The 25,510-nt window shown below is 40.7% G+C and overlaps 1 protein-coding gene across 1 annotated transcript in view; it reads left to right on the top strand.

Annotated features, from left to right (window-relative positions):
* The window catches only part of ADAM12 (ADAM metallopeptidase domain 12), a 187,631-nt gene that overhangs the window by 15,206 nt on the left and 146,915 nt on the right, over nt 1–25,510 (top strand). The window contains 1 exon segment of the mRNA XM_040607235.1: nt 1,805–1,938. Coding sequence (XP_040463169.1) covers nt 1,805–1,938 — 134 coding nt within the window.

Raw genomic sequence — 25,510 nt, 5'->3', positions numbered from 1 at the left:
CTTGTCTTCCTCTCGCATCAGCTTAACTGTGATGACTGCGTACAAAATTTTTAAATAGTTCTAACAGTGACTAAATTATTCTGCTCAAAACATAAGTCTGGATTCTCAGAGTGTGTTAGGTGGCCAGAGGGGATAGGTCAGGCTGCTGGGATGGTGGTACTGAGCGCTGGGCTGCGTGGGCAGGTCCCTGCAGCTCACCTCTCGCTCCCGTGCACGGTGCAGCCCTGAGCCACGGTTTAACTGCTGAAACGCTGCCCCACCACCTTCCCTCTGCACCTCCTAGCGCAAAGGCAATGGGGGAGGAGGAGGAAGAAAGGTAACACTGGCCCTTCTTCATCTTAACTGAGGGTTGTCGCATGTCTAGAGCACCTGTGAAGACGCAGGTTTGATCCTCGTGGGGTCCAAGTGCACCAAGGGGCTCAGTGTGACGGTAGGTCAAGAGCGTGGCAAACCCCGCCAACATTTTGACTGTCCCACAGTACCTGGAACCCATCCCTATCTTCTCTTTAAGGCTTTTTCTCAATACCGTACAATGATGTTGTTTTGGGGGGGCTGTTCTTTGACAGGCACCATGCCATTACTATGTTTAGTGAGAGGAAAAACGCTCGATAAATGTTGCATGCAAATAGCTGTTTGACATTGTACTATGAAATGAAGTCATCTGACTGTGTAGGAGCTGAACATTATGTCAATGGGAGTTTACATTCTCTTTTAGATTTATTTTTTTTTCCCCCACTAATGAGAATGTGCCTCCTCGATGGTACGGGATTCTCGGTACTTTATGAATTCCTTGCATGTCCGTATAGAAATGTCGAGGCTGCTAAATAAATATTCATTCTTTTGTTGCACCCAGTTCAGGATAGTTAAAACAGAGCACGACCATACATTTCCGTGTTTAGCGGAGTAGAGATGGTGCGTTAAGAAATGTTTGGGGGATGATAAAATACCAAGGATTAAACGTGGTAGATCTGCTGTGTACGTCAAACCTGGAGCTTTCAGGAACCCAGACTGGGTTGTTACGTCTATGCTGTAACTCCAGCTCGCAAAGCGTGAGGACTGGCTGACCCCATTACAGAAACGGGAAGGACATAAGGGAAAGTCTGGGATCACTGTCTGCCCTTAGGGAGCCTGTGTCATGCAACTGCAGGGTTTGTTCGCCCGGGGAGAGCAGGGCCAGTTACACCCTGGGCCACTGTCCCCCCCGCTCGCCTACCACCACTTCTGCCTTGAATCTGATTCAGCGGGAATGTATCAGGGAAGAGGAATGGGGAGAAGAGGGACTGGGGAGTGGAGTGCTCAAGGCTGATTTCTTACCTCAATTAGGGAAAAATAGTCCTGATAAGATGTTATCTCTGTTAAATTCCTGCAGCTCGGCTTACCGTCTTAATGATGACACCTATTGCATTTCCTCCTGCTATCATCTTCAATGAAAAAAAATAATGCAAAGTCTAGTATAATTATTAATGTAAAACTTTCAATACCTCTCCAATTTTTTTTATTTTGATTTGGCATCCCAGCTCCTTCTCTTTGCATCCCGGTATCTCTAATCCTGTATGGGCAGGATTTCTGCTGCTACAGAAGTGCAACATCTAATCAAGCTCAACACTTCTCTCCCAGAACCCCAGCTCTCCCAGGAATTTGTGTAGGTTTTGACACTGACAATATGACCCCACAGTGTTTTAATGTTTCATCCTTTTCCTGAATGATTTCCTTTTGAAACGTGCCGCCAGGTCCCTTAAGTAGCAAGGTTCACATTGCCAGCTGCTGTTCCCAACTAACGTGAAGTGCTTCTCCTTGTCCCTAGGCGAGAATGTGGACAGCAAATTGGAGTCCCGGAGACAGCAGATGCCAAAGGACCAGTCAAAAGATTATGAGATAACAATTCCCTTCCTTTTGAATGGAGAAGAGTGGAGACCAGTAAATGGCATTTATTCAAAGGTTAGTCTTCATTTTGCCTATTACTTTATTCTGAGGTGTATAACAATTTGAAGGCTTTAGGGGCAAGTAAATGCACTTAGCTTCATCATATCAATTATAAGAGTAATTTTTATATTTTTGTAGTGAGTCTGCTGTCTAAATTGTTACTTACCTAATTTCAGAAAATGAGTAAGGTCTTTGGCGGAAATTATTACCTTTTTACTGTAAAGTGGCATTCTTATTTCTGGTGGCAGAAATGAAAGCTTGAAGTGAAAGAATTTATTTGAAGAAGTTAACTTACATTGCTCAAGATTGTAGCATACAGCAGCAAAACAGCCCCAAAACAGAGGGAGGGGCAAATACACCAAACACATTTCCTTGATTAAATACAGTATGACAGCAAAAACTGTAAGGAAAAGTGTAAATAATGTTGCTTTATTGACTGCAGCCTGAGGCATTACCTGGAGCCCATCATGGGAGATGGCCCCCAGATGCCACCCCATGTACTGCGGGGGGGATGGGGGGCGAGTCACCCTTCACACTCTGCTTTCCCCTTGCCTAGCAAGGCGATAATCCATCCCTAGTTCTGACCAAGCAGAGATTGTTCCCCCTCTTGACAGGCCCTGATAAGCTTTCCTCCTTTTTTTCCTGTTGGACATCGGCAGATAATATGGGCTTTTAGGAGAAAAGGGCTGTTTTCTGTCTGCTTGGTCCCCTGCTTGAAGCATGAAGACAGGTTGTTGTTGATTATCACCAAAGATGTCACGGGAATCTCTTAGCCAACTTTTTTAACTCAGGTCTGGTTTTCTTCCAGCTTACTTTTTTTTTTTTTTTTTTTTAATTGTCAGAATGAGGAGAAAAAAGGGTTGTGTTTTTTTTTTTTAAAAAAAAAAATAAAAATAACTTAAGCAAAGCAAAAACCATCACATGCAAACAATGCAAACAGTACAGCCAGGCCTTTAGGAACAGCTTTCTTTAATGCATCGGGAAAAATTTTCATGGAGAACTCCTACTTGAGTTCTGCCACCATTTGGGGGATGCTTTTGAATCTTTCTGCTGATTGACAGAAATAGGCTTGAAAAGAGATTTCAAAACTAGGGATCTGAGCTTCAAAAAACCTTGTCTGGATTAGAATTTTGCTTACTTCCCCGCCCCCCCACCCCCTCCTAAATGGAAAAGAAGGGCCATTCCTAGTTTTGAATATCTGCAGTGATGAAAGGGATATCATTGTGGGTGTGTAATGGCTTATCTTAGAGAGATAACACAGATGGCTTGGTCCTAGATATATGCGCAATGCTATTTTTAGGTCATTTAATTAGAAACAGGCATTCTCCATATAGAGTTCTTTTAGCTACTCACTGTAGCTTTCTCAAAGCATTACAACAGAGTATCTTTATGTGAGTAATGATAATGTGATTTATATCATTAATTTGTTTCCCAGAATTACTTTCAGTTTAAGATGAACATTAGAAAAGATTTGTGGTCTGGTAGAAAGATCCAAGTGCTGTATCAGCACTTTTTTTCTTTGAATACTTCTTTTCCATGGAAACAGTTATAAATTAAATACACAAAAGTGCAGTTCAGGCTGTGGCAAGAACAACAGCATTAAATTGGTAGAGGAGAAGAGTAATGAATAGCTTGTCACATAAATATTGATCAAAAGCACAAAAGTTAAATACTGTTGTATTTGATGCTTAAATAGGAGCTATTGTTCTTCAACTCATTTCAAAGTGGTCCTCCGTTTTATTTTAATTTTATATGAAGTAAAATAAAGTGCAAGTACACAGTACTGCATAACCAGGGAAATGGTATTGCAATAGAATACGTAGTAAAATAAATAATGTAGTTGTTATAAAAATGCCGAAGTATTAAAGTTATTTGTGTATAGATAATTACCTCACAATGATAGCCCCATTCTCCACTCCTTTGATCATAAATACTCCTGCTTAACAACTAGCCCCCGATAAATCGTGCTAGTCATTTAGTGCAGCTTACTCTTTCTTTCCCATCTTGAAGATAAAACCGTCCTTTCATTTACCCCAGGAGTCACTGCAATATCTGTTGGCATATCTCATTCAGAATCTGTCAGGAGTTATTATTAAGCTAATGACTTCCTTGTTGAGGGCCATCTATGCAGTACACTGTGCAGAGCAGAAGCAAAAAAGCTGGAACTAGTCATACTGTCTAATCACACAAACACAGATCTGCTCACCAGCAGCAATCAAATTACATTTACTGAGAAGGAAAAAAATAAGAAGTTTCTTAGCTACACCCTGGATTTACTTTAATACAGTTAGAGTGCACTTTTTCAAGGACTTTAATGATTATGGGTATTTCCTAAGAATGACAGTTCAAATTAATGGTAGGGAAAATCACATTTTTAAATCAGATGTGTACTCAAATTATATTTAAAGAATTTTAAAGCAATTTTAAGAAATTTGCATTTCCTTAAATACCAATGCAGTGTTCTGTTTCTGGAGAGGACCTGCCTTTTACTGGGCAGATTTTCTCCCTGCCCTCCACACCCCAAGTCAAAGCCATAAGAGACCCAGACCAGGATCTCATTGTGGGAGCATTATTTCAGAAATGCTATTGCTTCTTTCTGTTTCGAAAATAGATGCATATGCTCATGCAAACACTTTATATAGTGAAGTATACATATAGTGAAATATGTATACTTAAGAGAAGTTACTGTGGAAATGCATGTATGTGTTTGCAACTGTGTGATGCTGTTCATCTAGGCAGTGGTTGTTAGCACTTCTCCTGGCGTCTTTTGCTAAATTCAGAAAATGCAGATCATTTTCAGTTGGAATATTTTGGTGGTGCCCAGTGAAATCCTTTTATTAACTGGATATAATATACAGTTGCTAATCCTGAACATGCTGCTGAAATTAGTGGGTACTATTTTGAGCATCCAGTTGTTGCTAGTCAGGACTACTGATGCGTAACTGTATTTGTGGGCGAGCGACAGCAAAATCAGGACCTTAAACGTTGTGCAACGTTGCTCTGTGCTTTCAAACAATAGCTGCCCATATTTGGTGCAGATGTGATTTCCGTCTTCGCTGAAATTTTGTGTGCATTATAGAATGTGTTGATAGGTCATTATACATTATAGCTCCAGTTCTCCTTCCACTTCTTTTTTTCATTTGTTTGTCACTTTGCATTCTGTGTAGATTCCTTTTTTTTTTTTTTTTTTTTTTCCCAGCACTTGGTTTAAACCCAAGAGGGTTGGGTTCTATTTTTCTTAAATTATTCTAAGGTTTGAATAAAATTGTTTCATTTTTGTATTATTCAAGTGCAGGGAAAAGACTCTTTTCCCTGCGTGTTTCCAGCTGAATATTTTTCTTCAGACTTGGCTTGAGACTTGCAAATCAAGCCAAGTTTGATGAGAGTTGGGTAAGTGATGTTTTAGTACACAGAGCACTTTAGAGAAGATTTTTAGAAGACCATCTGTTTGGCTTCAGCTTTTATCCTCACACCCTGTTAGGGACACACACTGGCTAAAGTGTGCCAGATCCCTGCATCACAGGAGCTGTAGGTCAGGTAACATTGCTGGTGTTAGACTGGAGCCTGAAGCACATGCCTTCTCCTGGAGAGACAAGTGCTGGGCAGGAAGCACTTCACATGGGCATTAAGGGTTTCTTGGCTCTGTTTCCATGCTTAAAAAGTCGTAACTGTGGGGAAACATTGCCTGCCAGAGACCATCCCGGACAGACTTGAAGTAGTAGTACTGCTGGGGGAGATCCCGGTGTGGCAGTGCCCTGAGCTGACATTCATTCTCCTGGAGTGACACACTCATTAATGAAGTTGGCTTTGTATCCAGCTTTGGGTCCAGATCTTAAAATGCATTAGGTTTCTGGGAAATCGAAAGCATTTTGTGCATGCATGATATCATCAATTATGCAAGTAAACAAAGAGTCCTCAGGTTGTGACATCTGTCACTTAGATGCAGGTTTTTCTCCAGTCTTGTCTGTGCAGGATCTACCATGCCATCACTGGCTCCTGCAAGGACTCAAATACAATCACAAGGCTGATCAAGCGCCTTGAAAGACTGAATCCTCTGAGGTTTCTAAAAGCATAGGAGCAAGTCTGGGGCAACTCTCCTTACTGGGTGATGATTTGCATCTTTTAATGCTTATGCACACACTTTTGCAATTCTGATCACTGTACCCATCTGCAATATTAAACGACTCCATACATAGGTGTATGCACCAGTCAGGCTCTAATTGCCGTTCATAAGGACAAATTTGAATGTAGCTGAACTTGGGCAGGGGTTGAAGGACCTGTAGCCGGGCAGCATGGAGCTGAGCATTGTTTCTGAACTGCCACACGAGAAGCTGGAAAGCCCTGAAATGCTTTAGGTTGCAAGTTGCCAGTCCAGGTTGCTTTCAAATGATGCAGAGAATTTGGTTTTCAACATGAAATTTGGGTAATGTATAGAGGACCATGATGCACGCGATATATCTGTTTATGGATTAGATCCTTAATCCACTTGAATCACAGTGAGTCTCGCCTGATTCTTTTAAGTCTATCTTCTATCTGGATGTGAGGAAGAACTTTACTGTGAGGGTGATGGAGCACGAACACAGGCTGCCCGGAGAGGCTGTGGGGTCTCCTGCTCTGGAGACGTTCAAAGCCCACCTGGATGTGATCCTGTGCAACCTGCTTGAGGTGACCCTGCTTTAGCAGGGCATTGGACTGGATGACCCCTGGTGCCTTCCGACCCTGACTGTTCTGGGATTGTGTGAAATAGTGCCACTGACCTCAATGTGTAAAACATATATTGGAAGAGCAAGCTCTCCCCCACCTTACAGAAAGTTAGACCTCTCATTTGGTGGTGGGTGCTAGATGGATTCTGCATACCAGGAGATCTGTTGTGTTGAGGTTAGAGACAAGCAAAGCAAAAGAAAGATGCCCGTGATGGGCAGAGAGGGTGGGATGACCCACAGATGATTCCCTGATGAAGAACAGCTATGACTCTGACACCAATGACATTTAAATCCAAATAAATCAGAAAATAATTTTCCCTTGGGGGAGAGGGTAATGGATTCAGAGCACATTGAAACTGCTTCACCAAGTTTAAGCTCCCAAGGCCAGATTCTGAGCTAGTGTGAATCATTTTCCTTCCTTTGGCTGGGCTGGTATAATAAGGGTTGCAAATCAAAATCTTAAAGAGATGTTTTTAAAAATGGAGAAAAGGAAGAGGAGAAAACAGAGTTCCTTTTCTTGTAGCAACACTTTTTTCTTTCTTTTTTTCTTTTTTTCCCTTTCTTTCTTTCTTTCTTTCTTTCTTTCTTTCTTTCTTTCTTTCTTTCTTTCTTTCTTTCTTTCTTTCTTTCTTTCTTTCTTTCTTTCTTTCTTTCTTTCTTTCTTTCTTTCTGTCTCTTTCTTTCTTTCTTTCTGTCTCTTTCTTTCTTTCTTTTCTTTCTTTTCTTTCTTTCTTTCTTTCTTTCTTCGTGTTATGTTATGCTTTGACTATAAACTCTAGCAGTGAAATGCAAAGATAAAGATGAAGGCCAGCTATAAATACATACTTAGACCATATTTCTTCTGTTTTCTAAGTGTATGGTTGTCACAACTCAAAAGATTCTGCATATAAAGTGGCAGAAGATTATCATTTTTTACTGCTTAGCGTGGATTGCATCTCATTGAGCTTGCAAAGAAGTAGCTTTTGCATTTCTGCCTGCCTCATTCGTGAAGTACTGTGTTATGGATTGTGTTCATAAACAAACATCAGGATCTTGATTATCTGTATGTCATTCTGGACAGTGATAACTTGAATCTCAATGTGAAAATCTCTACCACCTGTAAAAGTATCACATGCTCTGAGAGCTGTAAGTTATCTTTATGTTTCTCCAGATTTATCGAATGTATTGGACATTATGCTGATTATTTTACACCTTTTTGCATTTTTTTCCATACCTTCACTCTAATGCCCTAATTCAGCACCTCCTGAAACAGGGATTTTTGCCATTGAAACAAAAAATCATTGGAAGGAACAGGAAATGACTGTGAATTTGTTATAAAGTCACAGGACTAATGCTGGAGATTCAGGAACATATTTGAAGCTGCCAAGGAGGGATGAGCCTTACCCGTTTGGTCCTGTCTTCCTGCTCTTGCATTGCTGCATTTCTCTTGCACACGGGCAGAATATGCACGGTCCGTCCTAGTCCAGTCTGTCATCCAGAGTCATGGTGTGCCTGCCAGCTTCAGTGTTACTACGAAGTTATAGGTGCACCCATTAGAAATACCCCAATTTAACAAGGTCTCTGTGCCGGTTCACATTTCCCTTCTTTGCTGCACCTCTTGGTGCTCTCGCGTGACTCTAGCATTGGGGTGGATGCATGGAGTACAGCTGAGGGGCCTGCTATGTCAGATAATTAATTTAGTGCTCAGCGTTTTCAAGAGCAAACCCATTCAAGTTTATTTCATAACTGGCATAGCCTTCGTGCAAGTGATAATTGTTTATGTTCCCTTCAACAGAGCCTCCTGCTGTTCTTTTTCATTTGAAATAATTACCAAAGTTTAGACTTCCAGACAATTGTATTAAGGGGAATCATACAGTGCTGCTTAAACAGGTCTTTGAAGACTGAGAGGACAGCTTTTGTAGCTCTTTTACATAGTTGTTTTACATATCTTAAAAGAGAGAGAGGCATAAACAGAATTTATAGTCCTTTCCATATTTTTATGACTCATGAGTATCAAATATAAGAGGCAGAGCTATGCATGCTGCTAAGGCTGTGTCATCAGCTGGGAATGCAGCTTGGCACAGGCAGCCTCAGCGGTGTGAGAAACTGCACTAATCCTCGATAAAATTCTCTGGGAGATCTGCTCCTTGAGCCTTTAATTAGTAACCTGGTAGTCATTAATTTAATAGCCTAGTAAACAATCTGTTATTTCTTTTGCTTTTTATTAGACCTATACTTCTGCCTTGTAGGGCCACTGTGAGGGCTAATTAGTTCAAATATGTTCTATTATTTAATAACTCCTCTGTATTTGTTTAATTCAGAAATAGCGTAATTTTTGCATGGAAGCTATTAGGAAAGGGAATGTGTCACCTCCTCTGCTACTTGGTTGAATTTCTGTGGTGGTGCTGGTAGGGCTGGATCCCTTCACTGGTGAGCAAAAGCAGCTTAAAGCCACCCCTCTCACCCTATCCTGTGCAAGAGGAGGTTCTCATGAAGGAAAACATGTTCCCTTCTTCTCATCCAGCCCCGTAGCTATGTTTAAGCAATCAATCAATCTGATAATTTCATTTATGAAAAGTTTTAGAAATGTCGGTAGGTGATTCTTGGTTCTAGGGACTTGCTGGATCTTACGTAGCAGCTACAGGCTTGAGAAATTCCTGGAGCTGGGACCACCAATAAAAACTTTGTGTTGGTGATTGAGTAGGGGAAATTCTTTTCTCTGTCTGCACTGAATCAGTGCCCTGGTTTCAACTAGATACACTAGTATTCATTTCCTGCCTGAAACACTTGGCCATACTGGGAAGTGTTAAGCAATTGGGATTCATCCCAGAAAATGGTCCATTTCATTTTTAGCTTAAGTGATACAGTGTGTTAAGTTTGTAAAGTTTTGTGTGATAGTTTATGCACAATATAAATAGCAGATATTATTGAGAGAGATTGCTATTTCAATAAACAGAAAATGTAGAGTTTTATATTAACCATTCACCAGACACTTTCCCCCCCTTGCCCCCCTTAACATCTTGGAGCCCTCAACAGGGTGAAAGTCCCTTTCATGAGCCTGTATCACGCTGAGCTGTTGGGAGGAATTTTGTCATACTTGGCCAGTGAAGATCGCCAGTGATGCACTGGCGCTGAGTGAGCTCTGCCCCCCCCGTACCACCCCGGCTCCCTCTGCCAGCAGCTGAGGCGATGGGACTCTGCAGAAGAGCTTTGTGGCGTTTGTTGCCTGCGACCCCCCAGCTATGAGGTAGTGTCTCAGATCAGAGCTGGAGGAATCCATTCATACGGTCCTCTGTAAGGTGATGGAGCTGAAGCCATGTTCTTTAGCATGAGTTTTCAGACTGGTATTTTAAAAAAAACAACAACACAACCAACCAAAATCCAAACAAACAGATCATACTTTCCGTAATAAAAATGGGAAAACATATTTTTATTTTTAACGATGCAGTTAATGCTAACAGCCCTTTAACGTGGTATTAAATCTAAAACTAAGTTCTTGCAATTATGCGGCATTATACTGGGTTTGTAAAGTGCTTGTACTGAGGCATTTTCATATTGAATTAATTTAGCTTATACTTGGCTATTTCATGTCTCTTGCAACAGATCTTGCAAGCGTAAGGTATGAATTTCAGTATTGGATTAAAATAATACTTTGCTTTCCAGCTACGAACATGTGATCATTTTTTTTACAGGCAAGAGGAGAATCTCCCTTGTTCTTAATTCTTATTGTGCTTGCCTTGAGTCAAAGGGAGCACCAGGTAATTCCTACAGCAGGCTCTCTCCCCCCACGTGCTCTTGGTATATGGAGCGTTCGGCTCCGGCACGGAGGCGCTGGGGGACTCACAGGCAGCGGCAGCAGCAGCACTTGGAACCTTTCAAAGGACTCGAGTCCTCTGAGCAGGGGAAGGCCATGGAAAGTAAGAGCTGCTGATGTATGCCTGACGAAGACCCTTATCTCAGCAAGACTTAGTAAATTGAATTCTGGTCGGTGTGTATTTTAGGGACCACGAGGTAAATTTAGCTGGTTGATCCATTGAGTCCCATTGTTAACAAGCCTGATGCCTTTGTTGTTGAATTATGGTTCGGTTTCAATATGATTTGCTCAACCCCCCATTGATTTACCTCTTCTATAGGAATGCGTCTCATTTCTCAGAAGTGTAATGAGAAATCATAGAGGCTATATGCAGTTTAAAGCTTGATAAGAAAAAAATAATTAAGATTGAAAATAAGCCTTTTTTAAATGCAGTAGCAATATCTTGGCAATAAAAGGATTTCAAAGTGTTGCTGTTTTTCTAGAAATAAAATGGTTGCCAAAAGTCTGCCCATTGTTTTTGAAAAGCTTGTGCAGATGAGGTAAAAATTAACTGTATCATATTGATATCATAGCAGAAAGTTTGCTGTTCTTCCCTGAGGAAATTGTGTGTCCCTTTTGTGCACTGCCTTTCCTCAAGGACACGGTTTTAACGTATAATTGAACTTTCGAAGCTTAATTTAACAAAATTGCAATTGACAACATTGTAGACGCAGCAGTGTGATGAAGCTTGGGGAGGCTGCAGACGAAATGTGTTTGGTGGTACTTTGTGCGATGCATTTCTGTGTGCACGGTGCAGGTGTGCAGTGGGGTGCTGCCAGAGCCTGCAGGCATTTTGCTGGACTTGGTCTCATCCCTGTCCTGCAAGGACGTGCTTGTGATGCTGCTGGTCAGTGTAACGATGAATCTACTGGTGATACTGGTTGCAATGAAGTATGTGTTTGCTCACCCCAATGCAGCAGTTAGACACACATGGTTGCTTTGACAAGGCCACTGGATCCAAGGAGAGGTATTTTCACCTCTCATTGCTCCTTCAGCAAACCGGAATGCATTCAGCTCCATTTAGGTCTCCAGCTATGACTTTGTCATTGCCTTTTCAACCTCTGCCCCAACTTCCAGGGCGCTAATATGTTGTTTCTTCTGAAGTTTGAATCACTCTCAGGAAATGAAGTGCTCTTAGGTCCTACCCTCATTCCTTTGCCCTTACTGTGTCTCCTGCATGAGGATCAACTTTATTGCGCTTCTGCTGAATGAACTTCTGGCCATCAACCTCTACCAGGAACTACTGGGCGGTTTCTTGGCAGGGTTCATCTCCCTGTTTGCTCCTTCTCTCTCCACTCACCACATCCTTGGAGGAGCACTTCAGAAGTCCTGCACAAAACCAGTCTTTTTGGGGGTGAACCTGCCAAACCCTTCCCAGCCAGTCGTCACTGTCTGGAGTGCTTTACCTCCTTCTGAGGTGGCAGCATTTTACATTAGATGTTTAATGTGAAGCCTATAGATAATTCTAATATTCAGGAGAATTGTACGTGTTACCTGATGCCACTTAAACGGGCACAGGAGCAAACAGTTTTAGTCAGAGCTGCTGCCTAGCTAGGGGAGGATCAGATCTTCCTTGAGATGCCTAATTTTTGCGCGCTGGCAGATGGTCTTTTCCGGCACACTTCATTTGTGTGAGTGTTGGAGATGGCAGGCTCCTTCGGGCAGCAATCTTGGATGAAATCCTACTCTGGTGTCTCTCAGATGACATTATTTACTTTAGTTTCACCCATTCCATCATCCTTCCCTAGATGTTTTCACATTTAAGTACATCTTGTACTGAAAAAGAGGCGCTGCTGGAGGAGGTCTGCTTCAGCTCCTGGCAAGTGACGATGAGACAAAAGCTCTTAGATATGTTAATCTGAACAGCCGTAATATCCCTGCCCCAAAAAGGACCGTTTCCTTGGCAGAGACTGAATCTGCCTTTTTCAAAGGAGAGGGGAGGTTCTGGAAATTAATCTGTTGCGGGAAAAGCCAATAAGAGGAACTGTGTAATTTTGTCCTCAAAGCAACCTCTCGCGCATTGCCGGTTTAGCGTTGCACACTCCCTTCTGCTACGCTGACATGGTCAGGGTGCGTTTTCAGCAGCAGGATTAAAAGTGGGATCCCTAAATTGAGTATCTCCAACAGAAACTGCCTTTCTCTTGCTTTCAACAGACAGAAACATTGTTTAAACCAGACTTTTTTTGGCATTTACTGGCATTACTAAGAAAGAGTTGGCAAGGGAAGCTGGCAGAAGGAGATGAGTTGGATAAGCTTTAAAGATATTTTTTTTCTTCTATAAAATGAATATCCAGAAGCTGTGTAAATGTATTTTTTTTACTTTTAAAAGTGTATAAAAAGACAACATATACACATTTCTGACTGAAATAACTTCTAAGCTTGCTGTGCCTTCCAAATTCTTCTCCCTCAATTAAAAAGGGGTGGGGAGTGGGGTTGGGGGGTGAAGAAAAGGCAAAACAAAACAACACCTCAGGAAATCCCTAGAATGTTTATTTGGGAGCAGACCAGCCTGTTACAATCATTAGCTTGCAAAAGTATTTCTGTTATAGTCAGAAGGCAAAGTGAATTTTAACCTTTTATTGCCAAGAGATGTCATGTTTGTTAGTGAAGTAGCTATTGAGAATACATTGAGGCATGCAAATTACAGTGAATAAGAGAGTGGCATATGTAAAAATCAAAGCCAAACCCCAAAAGCACACCCTGCAGAGAGAAATTAAAATAAATTTAAATACCCATAATTATACATAAAGTTCTATATTTCATACTTTATTGAGTTTCTATTTATTACTTTAGCATTTCTGGTTGTAAAAGGCTTCAGCTGCAATGAAAAGACATTTCAAAATATTGATGTCCTTTTTTCATTGCGAGTTTAGTGCAGAATGGCTTGCTGGCATGGTACGTTGATTATAAAGGAAAAAAGAGAACTGGGCTGGACGGGCTTAAACTGTGATCGGTGGGAGCCCTCCAGACCAAGGCGGTTGTTTCCCAGGATCCCCATAGGAGGGAGGACAGAAAACCACCCCTCTGCAGAAACCAAGCATCAAGAGCCTGGAAACCCTCAAGATGCAGAGGTCAGATTTAAAATAAGGACAGAAAAAGTTGGGCTTTTTAAAGACAGAAACCAAAATTGTTTGCTTTGTACAGCAAACTCCCCTTTTATTGTCTCGGCCTTTTCCATCTACAAAATGGGAGTAATGTTTAATCCAAGTCATGGGACATTAATTTGGTTTTGGTAATGTCTGATTTCAGATTAATAGTGTTATTTGCATTCTTACACTCACTGTACAACTTTTTAGGGAGCAGGGATTTGCTGTTCTGGGGGAAAGAATGGGATGTCTTGCATTTGAGGATAAATCCTGCATGTGTTGTGATAACAAAGGAACAAATATTTTCAAGATTTTACTTCTCAAAGAATTAAAGAGGAGTGTTTGCATTGCTGTATACAACGGTTTTCACTGTTGCAATCACTGAGGCAGTTTAAAAGCATCTTGTTAAGTACTATGAGGAGCATTAACTGATATCTTTATAGTGTATGATGAGCCATATGAATCAGTCCAAGTTTAGCATGATCACCTTTCTTCTGAGGGAGATTAACATTGACATGAAAACACTTTATTTTAAGGAACATTTTGAGAAATAATATTTCAGTATACTATGTATTTTTCTTTCATGTTTACGTTTTTACTGCTCTCTAATATGCCATTTAATCATCAAACATTAATTTAATTTTAAAATTTAATGTACTAGTTTGAACACACTTTCATACATCTTTTATTAACTTATTTTAAAAGAAATCTCAGTGTGTAAAATTGAAATAAACTCTAATTTTGGCCTTCGCAGAATTAGTATTTAGCAATTTCTCTAAATATGTGGGTTTGAGATGGAGATAATGACAACTAGATTTGAGCCATTTCTTTAAAAGTGATTCCTGAGGCCTCCCCACCGCATTATGAATTTCTCAGTGGGTATATCTGTATCTATATCAATACAGCAGGTATATTGGTGTCTATATTGCTATCTATAGCTATATATACATAGAGATAATCTGTTTCCAACCTTGTTGCAGGATTCAGCTCTTAAATCATGGTTTGAATTTTTTTGCAACATATGAGGAAAAAATGGCTGAATAAGGTCACAGCAAGATTGTGTGTTGAAATCAGATCATAATACATACTATTGAGTGGAATTCCTATCAATGTTTCTGCTCTTCTAGGACATGTTGTTAGGAAGGAATTTAATTTAGAAGCGGAGAGCTTATCAGTGTGTCCTTGTAACATACTTGCCAATGTCATGAACTTCATATATGTAGATAGAGTTGTTCTAATCTTAGCGCTAGGCAGTGAAAAAAAAAATCAAGTTGTAAAAAAAAAAAACAGTATTCAGTCATTGAAAGTGTGGATTTTATTGGTCTTATCATTAAAGAGCTTAAAAATTGCAGCAGCAGCAGCTGCTACAGATATTTTGGCTGATGTATATGAAATAAGTGTCTTGTGGGGTTCCCCATTGTGTGTCAGAGCTGAACAACATTTCCTAGAATTCAAATAATTTTGGGCAGGTAACAAAGGAGATGGATTTTTTTTTCCCCTTCCCCCCCTCTTCCCCCGAATGTCATGAAATGAGGGGTTTAGGTCAGGTGGTTCAGGTCAATTCTTCACAGCCTTCATTACTAACAATTTAGATGAAGAGTCCAGCCTCTGTTTGAAGTCTTCAAAGGCAATGCTGGTCTGGTTTTCCAGCAAAATCTTTATCTTTCTCAGGGAAAGACGAATCAATATATCACCATTCAAGCACAAAGCTGTGTCTCACAGGTGTATTACTTAAGCTGAATGTGAATTCTTACATTAGCCATCACAATCAAGCCAAACGATTTGGAAATCCTACTCTGTGCTTTGGGGTTTTTTTTAGCAGCCACTAGGCCATTTTGCATTTTTACATTCTACAGTTTTATATTATGTGCATATATTTTCTTGTCACAGCAGTGAAAGTTCAAAAAGTTTCTCAAGAGCGATAGTGAAATTACTTTCACGTTCTTCTGGTGTGCTGTCTGGCACCTGACAGTCTACCATGAGCTAGTGAGAATTTTATTCAGCATAAAATAAAGTCATATGGCAGTTTATTGCTGTCTTTACCTATCCCACAAAATCATTCCTCTGCATCTCTCAGAATGAGCAAATTTGCTTCTTCGATTTTAGGGAGCTTGGATCTTGTCTGTTGATGCAATGTCACTGTCACAGCCTTGATAGATGGATAGGAAATAACTTGTCCCGTGTATTTAGCTTAGAGTTTCTATGTGTGAGGTATCCTTATCTGTGAATTTTGATTTGCAAACTAAAATTCAATTGAGTTCTTTGGGGCGGAGCAGTTGATATACCTTCTTCATTTTATGTACCTATATCAAATGTATCATGAAATGCAGGTTTCTTTAAAAACAGAGTCTTTATGTAAAAGCAAGTAACTGTTGATGCAACATCCCTGTGCTAAGGCAGTTCAGAGTCAGTTGCTCAGGAATCCCTCAGGGGACGAGTACAGGCGTGGCATCTTTGCTCTTCCTAATCCTTTCTAAGTCTAACCAACTTGTTTGGTCCTCAAATATTATTTTCTTGTGCAACTCGATGAGTTGTCCGTCTGAGTTGCTCTCTGAAACTCTTTAGTCTTCTGGTGAGCAAGGCTAGTCGTTTATGTGTGATATGGCTCTAAAACGCTCCTTCCCTCATCATTTGAGGAAATCAGCACAGTAGGGGGAACCCCTGCAGGGACCTTCTCTATTTATATGTTGATGAGCCTGGATGAAAATTTCCAGAAAAACTATATATACTTTTAAACCTGCCAAAAAAAATCTGACTTGCTTCTGTGCTTCAAAGTCCAGCTCTAAACGTACTGTGTTGGCTGACACTGTGCTACAACATAGTGGTACCCATGTCTGGCAAACACTTGCTGCTTACGGACACGCTAACGAACCTTTTCAGAAGCCTTCCTCTTCGCATTCTGCTGACTTATATGACTCAGGAGTACAAAACCGAGAATTCTGGTGCAGTATGTCATGTTTTCACAGGCAAAGTTTTATATGCTCGCGTCACTAAATATGCAACGTGGTGCAGCATTACGTGGTTTTGTTTTTTTAAAGGGCTGTAAAGGAGTGGTAACACAGTAGTTCAGGTGCATACCTCAATGAAAGGTTGGACTTCTTGCTTTCTGTGGGGAAGAAAAATATAGATAAAAGGAGTACTGAATAAATAAAAGGCGTATTGAAGAGTAACAGTGTGGCACAAACCTGTTCGTTAATAATGATCCAGTGGCTGGAGTACTCAGTAGTGTGGGGAGGAGGCTGTGGACCAGACCACTGAGGTGCTGAATCTCACAGGAGACCGCAGCCCTGGAGACTGTGTGTGTTTCATACCAGATCCTCACTGAATAATTACTGGGAAGGAGAACAGCCATTAAAACAAACGAGAGAGAGAGGTCGCCTGGGGAGACCAGAGGAAGGAGCACCGGGAACGGCTGGAGGTCCAGAGCCACTGCCCGCGGGGAGGACCAGAGAGCTGGGACTGTCGGTCTAGGGAGGGAGAGGCTGGACGGAGACGTGATAAACATTGCAGCGTGTAAATGGCTGCAGGAGGGCAAGAGGGAGTGGTCAGCTTCTGTGTCACTGTTAGGTGTGCTCCACAACTAGCAGGAGCAAGATGAATGGCCTTACCAGGCAGCAAGTAAGAGCTCAGTAATGAAGATAGTGAGAAAAGGGTGTATTTACGTGCATATAGTGAGGAAGGGCAGCTCTGAAGTCTCTCGGAATGTACTTGATTTTCACAGAAGCCAGAGAAACGGCTGCTAATGAGAGAGGTATAGCTGATCCTGACATGGGGCAGGAACCTCTGAGGTTCCATAAGCCACATTTTCTATTATCTGATGTAAAATGGAGACAATTCTTTCTCCTTTATAAATACATGCTTTGCAAACTTTTGCCATCTCTACATTTCAGTGAATAAGATTTGGATTTTTCAGATATTATAACTACCTAAAAGCAGGGAACGTCTGTTTCTTGCCTAGGATGAAGACTCTTGCCCCATAGCTTTTCTTTCTCTTCTGTTTTTGCACAGCCTAAAACCAGACTAAATAATGACATAGACAACTACAACATCACCTATAACTCCATCTCAGCTAACAGAAAATGCCCTGGCAGAAGTCGAGCCTTTTGCTTATTCTATTTCATTATTAATTCATGGCTGGGCACTGAAATCACAGAGGCGGATTGGGATGCCATGGAGGTTGGGATATTTATAATCTGAAGTGGTTTGGTTTACGGAGGAAGTAGTTATGGCTCTGGAAGGACTTGTTAAATTTTGTGTTGTGCTGCAGAGTCCCCGTGTAATCATGGACAAATCAATTAGCTTCTCCGTGCTCTAGCTGCTCATCTGTGAATGGAGATAGTGGCACATCTCTGCCTTATAGGTGTGCGGTTGCAGCAGTGATAGAGACACCTAATAGATGTGCAAGACAGTTTCAGAGAACAGCAGCAGACAGCCTGAGGAAACCCTTTCCTTGGGAAATTTGGGACGTTCAAGAGAGAGATGTATATGTTATTCTGTCGAGACACGTTGTGAAAAAATACGGTGTCTATGTGAACTGTTGACTATGTCCTGTAGTAGCACTTTCCTCATTGCCTCTTTCCAAAGTAGATGCTATAAAACGGTGAAAACAAAACTTGCATGGGGAAATTAATCTTTTGAAAGCTGGGGGAAGTCTCTTTTGTATATCTTTCTGGATTTGATGGAAAACTTGTTACACAGAAATAATCGGGCTTCACTGGAGGCCCTTCGATGGCTTTCTGGGAGTATAATGCCATAAGCAATGTTGGGTGGCAGCAGCAGGCTCGTATTTGTGTCATCTGTTACTCTGAGGAAGCATCAAAGCTTCAAAAGATTTTCAGGAAGGGGGAAGGGAGGAGAGGATTTAACTGGAGTGCATCATAAATAGACCAAATCCTGAGATGACAATTTCAACTGTTTACAATAAGCATGAAGTAATTCAAAACACATTCTGGGACATTGGGGTTGTAAAGTCCTGGTACACATGGGCTGTGTTGCAGAGCTGTCTGAGCTTTAACTAGCAGTGAACGGAGACATGGTGATGAGTTCGGGGATTGTTGGGTTTTTTTGAAGGATCGTCTGAATGAAAACACGTTCAGTCCCAAATTGGTTGTGAGTGGTTGTTTTTGGTTGTTGTTTTTTGTTTGTTTGTTTTCTTTCAGTATCTTTTCTGCAGTTCTGTGTCAGTAGCTATGAAGGCAGTAGATGGGATGCAGAGCGTGGCATGTTGGGAGCAGATAATACTGTGGTTGGCCTAATAGAAATTTTCAGGTGTTCAACAGATTTTTTCACTCAGTGCTCCTCAGTAATATATCTCTTTTGTGGTTACCAACTCTTCCCAATACTAAGCTGGAAAATATGATTTTTCTGTTTTGGTTGTTTTTTTTTTTTTTTCCCCCTACAAAGAATAGTTGGTTTGTAGTTCTAGGTCTCTCAGAAGACAGTAAATCTCCAAAGCTGATGGAAATTCAACAGCATATGGCACACCATGCAGCTAGTGCAAATACCTTAATACTCCAAGTATCATAGCCCATCCCTGGGGAAACTTGTGTTTAAATTTCCACTGGGTTTAATCCCGGGGGTGGGGGTAGGAGTGGGGAATAATCTCTGGAACTGAAATAAGACACAGAGAATTTGAGACTCTCACCAACATTTAAATCAGTGTGTTGTCAGAGCTTTATTGCATTTCTCAAGCGAAAGCACATAAAATAAACTGTCTCAGATGACCCTTATTTTTCTGTCTTACCTGTGCTAATTCACTGGCTTCTGGTATTGGGGAAGGCAGGCAAAGTTATAGCAGGGCTCGTACAAACAATGGAGTGACAAGAAGCGGGGTAAACATCGTAAATACATGCTTGAATGATATGTGAGCCTAAGAGCAACTGAAAGCTGTCCAGAAAGGTGGATAGACAGTCTTCTCTCATGATGGGATACTCTAGTAGCCTGTGTTTCGCAGAGGCAGGTCTCAGAAAGAGGTCTGGTTACATCCAGAGCGATCCAAATAAAGTTTGCAGTGTCAAACTTTACTTGCTCCTCATCTTTTAGCTGCAAGAGCAACTGCTACTTTCTCCCATTATTTCAAAACTACTGTCAAACTTATTTTCCCCCAGTCCCTATGGGTATCTGACTCCAGCATCCACTGGCTGAACTAAAAAATATTGTTACTCATTCTGGTCCATAAGACTGAGGCTGAGCAATTGAAACATTTTATGGGCCTTCTGCAGAATTTTCATTTTTCTGTGTTCTAACCCTGTGCAGTCAGTTCAGCAAAGAAACGGGAATATTTTTGTTCATTTACATTGTGTGGTAGAGCAGCTGAAGGTGACAGCAGACTTTTCTTTATACTTTTATCACATGTTGCAAATGCCTTTGAGATGTTTCTTTCTTTGTTATCTCAGAATTCCGTGCTATATTGATTTTTGCTTTTTCTCGAAGGGGCTGAAAATTTCAGCACTAACCCTGAAGCCAACTGAAATAATTGATTATCTGTTTTTACCTCCTCTTCAGTTATTTACCGCATGCCCTTCAATGGAGAAAGGGTGTGCTATTTCTGGATGATTTAGTGTAAAGCAGATCTTCGCTGAACTTTAATATCAATTTATATAACCTTGATACAGGGGTTATTTTCAGACGGACAAGTTTATCTAATATGTCATGAGAAAACTTGCTCTAGAAATATCTTTTATAGCTTATTCTTATTGAATCTATGGGTAATAAAGGAAACATTTTCTATAAGCTCAGTTAATAATTGAAAATAGTTATGCACATTATCTACGGGAGGGATTAGAAGCATACTGGCCTTCTATAATCTAGTTAGATATCTTTTAAAATGTACTTTTTAATTAATAGATACGCTTTGTTTACAGTTTTTTGTGTATATAGTAATGGTAACGGCATTTTCATCTATGTTTTGTCTTTGCCTTTGTAGCAAGAAATATGTTGGACATTAATACTTCAAATCTCTGAGTATCATTCAGAAAACAACATATGTTTTTGTTCTAGAGAGTGCTTTTTTAGATAGGCTTTCCAAGATTTCCACACTACTTCATGTAATTTATTTTCTACAAGAATGTAAATGTATAGATAAGATATCTGTAAGTAAAGTGTCTTTCTAATTAAGCAGAAGAATGTGAGATGCTGCCCACAGGTTTGCAATATCATTTGCGTTACTAGGAAATCTTCAGATTCTTCTTTCTCTTAGGGCACATTCCAGGATATAAAAATGATTCATTTGTCTTGGAACTACAGCTTTGGAAAGTTTGTCAAGTTATCTTGAGTAGCCCAAGACTGGGGTAAAATTGCCCTTTCCATTAGGTTGAAAATATTAATATTTTATCTGTCTTTGTATAACTCATTCATCATCTTCAAAAGATCATCAGAGAGAAATTACAGTTTGAAAGAGTGGAAATTAAATACCATCTCCTCTCTTTCGGTTTGCATTCCAGTACTTGTGATGCAAAAGGAAACTTGAATCCAGAAGCATATCTGTGATTGCAATAACAAATTAGCAAAGAAGATTTAATCTGAGCCACATAATACGAAAAAATGTTTAGGGAGAATGAAGTCTGAGCTCAGAGATCTTGGCACAGACCTGGTGCAGTGGAGCAGTGCAAGTGGAGGGGAGCTGAAGGGATCTGAAAGTGAAGAACAGCATGTGAATTAAGCCAAATAATTAAGTGATTTAAGCATTAATCTAGCCAATCCTCTGAGTTCATTCAGAGAAGCAAAACATATATCATTGCTTCTCTGGAGATTGTTGCATTGTCAAGGATTCAGTTTAGCCAGGACATTCAGACCTACCCCTTACTTGCATTAAAAAAGTTCCCACATTTCTCATTGTCTGAAACTGATTGTATCTTTTTGCCTTTCAATAATTTTCATTTAGTTGCAATTACCCTGGCTTCCAAATCTTGAAATCAAATGAATTAATGAAAATGGAAAATCAGAACTCTTTCCTAATTAAGAACTGAGCTTTTCAAGGAATATGAAAGGATCTAATTTAGAGAAAGATGTTTGGAGAGCATGAAATGTGGCTTGAAGGAGATACATGTGCATTTAATATAACTTACTGAGCCCAGCCAGATTTGTATTGACGGGAAACAAAAAGCATCTGAAATCCTCTTTCAGTGATAGAATTATTTATGGGCTTTCTTGAAGTATTCTGAGTTGACTTTCAGTTCAGTGAAATGGGTGGCCATCTCAGCTTGCTTCTCGGTGGACACAGTTACTACTGTATTTTTCCTTATTGCTTTCTGTCTTAGTTAGCTGAACCATGAAAGTATCGGGAGGGGGCTGGCGATGGTTTTCATTTTTGCTCATCAATGGCCGTGTAACCCTTCCATAAGGATGTGGAGAAACCTCCATCACGGGACTGTCGCAGTCACTTGGGGATGGAAGTGACGCTGAAGGGACTTAAGGACTGGGCAGGTGGCTCAGATAACTGGAATGGGCACAGCTCAGAACAGACTTAATTTTCTCTTGGCCCTGAAACACAGTTCTCATGGTCTGCTGCTTCCCCAGCATACACAGATACGTTGTGCATACAGTTGCTGTGCGTAGTGCACGGAGCTCATCTGCTTGTGCCCTGCTCAGCATGCCAGACAGCTCCCACTGTGGAGAACATTTTCAGATATAATCTGGAGGACGCCTCATTTCTTATCTTTGGGAACTTAGAAGTAATTATCATCACAATTCTTATCCCCCACAGTGCACAGCATATTGTGGGTTCCCCACAAATACATGCCAAAACAACTACGTGCATGGACAGAGAGAAGAGGTGTCTCTAAAGAGGGTCAGGTTTGCTGTTCAGCTCCAGCTCTTTTGAAACACAGTGGATGTGTGGGTGGCAGAATGTAGAGATATTAAACTGGAATACTCACAGAAAGTACGGCAGGACAAAGGGGGTAAGCTGCATAAAACGTATTGACAGTGGGCAACTAGCTGACCTACAGTCTTTGACACAGTCCGTGCCTGACCTTGAGTTTTTGAGTACGTTGGAAGAATATGACATATTGTCATCAAACTCCTGGGAAAAGGAGGTCACGGTCCCCAGAGTCCTTACAAAGAGGAGGAATTTTACTTTTAAAAGCTGTGGGTAGTTTTAAATCCAAGTGGGATCTACTAAATTTACATGGCATAGTCCTCAAAGAAGTTCACCTACATTTTAAATTGGCAAATATCAACAGCTGCTCGCTCACGTTATAATTACCCAAATTGCAAAGGACCGTCTGCAATGAGTTCTCTTCAATAACTAAGTCTACCCAGACCCACTGCAATTGCTTCCTAGCTGCCAGCTCTATTAAGTTTTGTTTTGTAACACTTTACTACAGAACAGACACGTTTGTTTTCCTTGCACAGCCTTCCACGAAGCATTGTTTAAGCAGCACATAATGTATTCCAACAATGAGGTACTTTTTGCTTCCATCTGTTTGATAGCAAAATGAACAGTTGTGATTCATACGTACAGTGTAAATACTGCATAATGGCGATGGGTTTACTTTGAGAAAATTCCAGCTTATTTCATTCCTCTGCCAGGTTTGTGTCCATTTTTGTATCAGGGAAAAAATTCTGATGCTGGGCCTGAACTTTTCAGGTGTTCACCATTTCTCTAGCAGAGTGACCCGTGGTGGTGCAGAGGTGATAGCACAAGGCTGCCACAAGCAGACGTGGTAGCGCAGCAGGTGCTGGGACGGTGAGCTGCCACGTGCTCCTCGGACCTGCAAGGCTGTGTGGTGGTAACTAGTTGTCTTTTCCAAATACAAAGCCACACTCCCCCAGGGGCTGACAGGGCTGTGGATATTTCTATTTTAACCTTCTGGGGCAACACAGTAAGGAAAAAAACTATGTAGGAGAGGACTGATTTTTTTAACCAGTCTTTCAACCAGACTCTGCAGCAAGGTTGTTTCTTTGTTTTGGTTTGTTGTTTGTTTGGTTTCGTTACTATTAAAAAGACCTTTCTATTTGCTGATTGTTCAAAAAGTTAAAACCAGCGCTGGTGCAAGCAGCCTCCTGCCCCATCTCTTTGATGAGGTCGCGGTGTGTCAGAGGATGGGCAGGGCAGGGTCTTTCCTGTATAGCTATATATCCACACATATATGTGGATATACATGATATATTTTATGATATAATATATAATAAGATATATGTGATATAAAGATGATATTTTATATGGTCTCTATATAAAAATAATAAGATATATTATATATGATATAAAGATGATATATATTTATATAATATAACTACATATCCACAACATGGGTTGTGATAGAAAACACCCCCCTCCATCAGACTCAGCTGAAAAAGCACTGCTGCTCTTGACCTGCTTCCAAGCTGAGGGCCTGCCAGTCATGCCGATGGTCCGGGTGGAAGGTGCTGTGCTCCGTGGAGTCAGGTCAGCACCTGAATGACCACGTTTAGTGGCCTTAGAGAGCTTTGCTGGGACAGTCCTTTAAGGAGCTGGCAGGCAGCACCCAAAGCGGGGATCTGTTTGGGATACATCGCAATAAATGAGAGCTGGCTGAAAGCATACGTATTTTTTATTATTTTTATTAGTTGTTCTTAATACAAAATTGAGTTCACAGTTTGGTGCAGCCATTCCCACTCAGTCAAAACCATATGTTGTTGCATTTTCCTTTCTTCCTTCCTTTGTGATTCGTGAATCTAACGAATCACCCCCTCCCAGATGCGGAGCAGACTCCTTGCAGGTCATCAGGCATGCAGAGAAGTGTAATAAATACACACCGAATGCTGGTTTATGTTGGTTTGCATCCATCCTGCTGCAAAGATACAGGAAGGGCTTCCATACCTCGCATTGGCTGGTTTGTGTTACAGCACGCATCCTTCTCCCAAACCACATCCTGACACACAGGATAGCGGAGCTCGTTCCCGATCAGCTTTTTTCAAAGTGTTGGCAAAACCAGCCCCCTTTTTCATAATTCACTCATGTTTGTTTTCTGAACTTGTTTTTAGGAGTCTTTGGAAGATTTTTTTAGTTTCAAAGTTTGTCCTGAAAAGGGAGTGTTGATTTTTGACCTATTTTTAACCAATATAGTTCAGCAGATAATTGCATAGCTGCTTTAAAAACCAAGGCTGCCCCATTTGCACTGCATAGGTTTAATTAAAAAGCAAGAGAGAACACATTTTACTTTTCTTTATTTAATGTATAAAGTTGTGAATTTTCTGTTAATCCCTGTTTAGCTGGCCAAATGCACACAAGTCTGCTTCAGCAGAACTTCAGTGCCCGATAATGAAAATATGGTGTAAATGTTGCATTCAGCTTTCATGCCTGACTTTTTACTGACACCAAATAAATTCATAGCATAGCTACTCAGCCTCAGAAGATGCAGATTTCTTTAAAACATCAAACTGGTTATTTTGGATTTACTCCTGAATTATTTGATTCATAATGTTATGACATTTTGAACGTCTTAGCTAGGTTATTCTTTAATTTTTAAAAAATGTAAATCAGGAATACCTCACAAAAAGGATGTAGCTAAATTGTAAGCATGCTTTCCCTTTCCCAGAGTAGTCATTAGCTTTGCGTTTCTGCAGGGAAACCAGGAAGCTGTGTGCTAGAGCTCTGTAGTTTTATTGATTTTGGTCTGGCACAATTAACTTCTCAGTTTCCTCTTTCTTGAGCCTTATTTGCTTGGGTTTTTAACTCTAGATAGGGATCCTGGGACACCAACAGTGAGCAAGGAACTGTTAATTTAAATAGCCCTTTATAGAGATTTGTTGGAGCTTCAGCAGATGTTTCCAAATAACCTGATGGCCAGGGGCTGGGACCGCTGGCGGTATGAGGCAGTGCACCTACAGTTTTGGTTTTGCTTTTTCATTTTGATTGAAAATCTTTTTAGCTTATGAAGAGAAGTCTGCTGCTTGGGGTCAGTCCCAAGGTTGTTCTGTTACTCCTATTTTATGCATGTCACACGAGCTCCGTGGTGGGGTTTTCTGTTCCTGTAAGGAAGCCT

This window comes from Falco naumanni, chromosome 9 (assembly GCF_017639655.2).
Source record: "Falco naumanni isolate bFalNau1 chromosome 9, bFalNau1.pat, whole genome shotgun sequence".
Lineage (NCBI taxonomy): Eukaryota > Metazoa > Chordata > Aves > Falconiformes > Falconidae > Falco > Falco naumanni.
The sequence above is the reverse complement of the archived record's forward strand: the minus strand, read 5'-3'. Positions and strand labels throughout refer to the sequence as shown.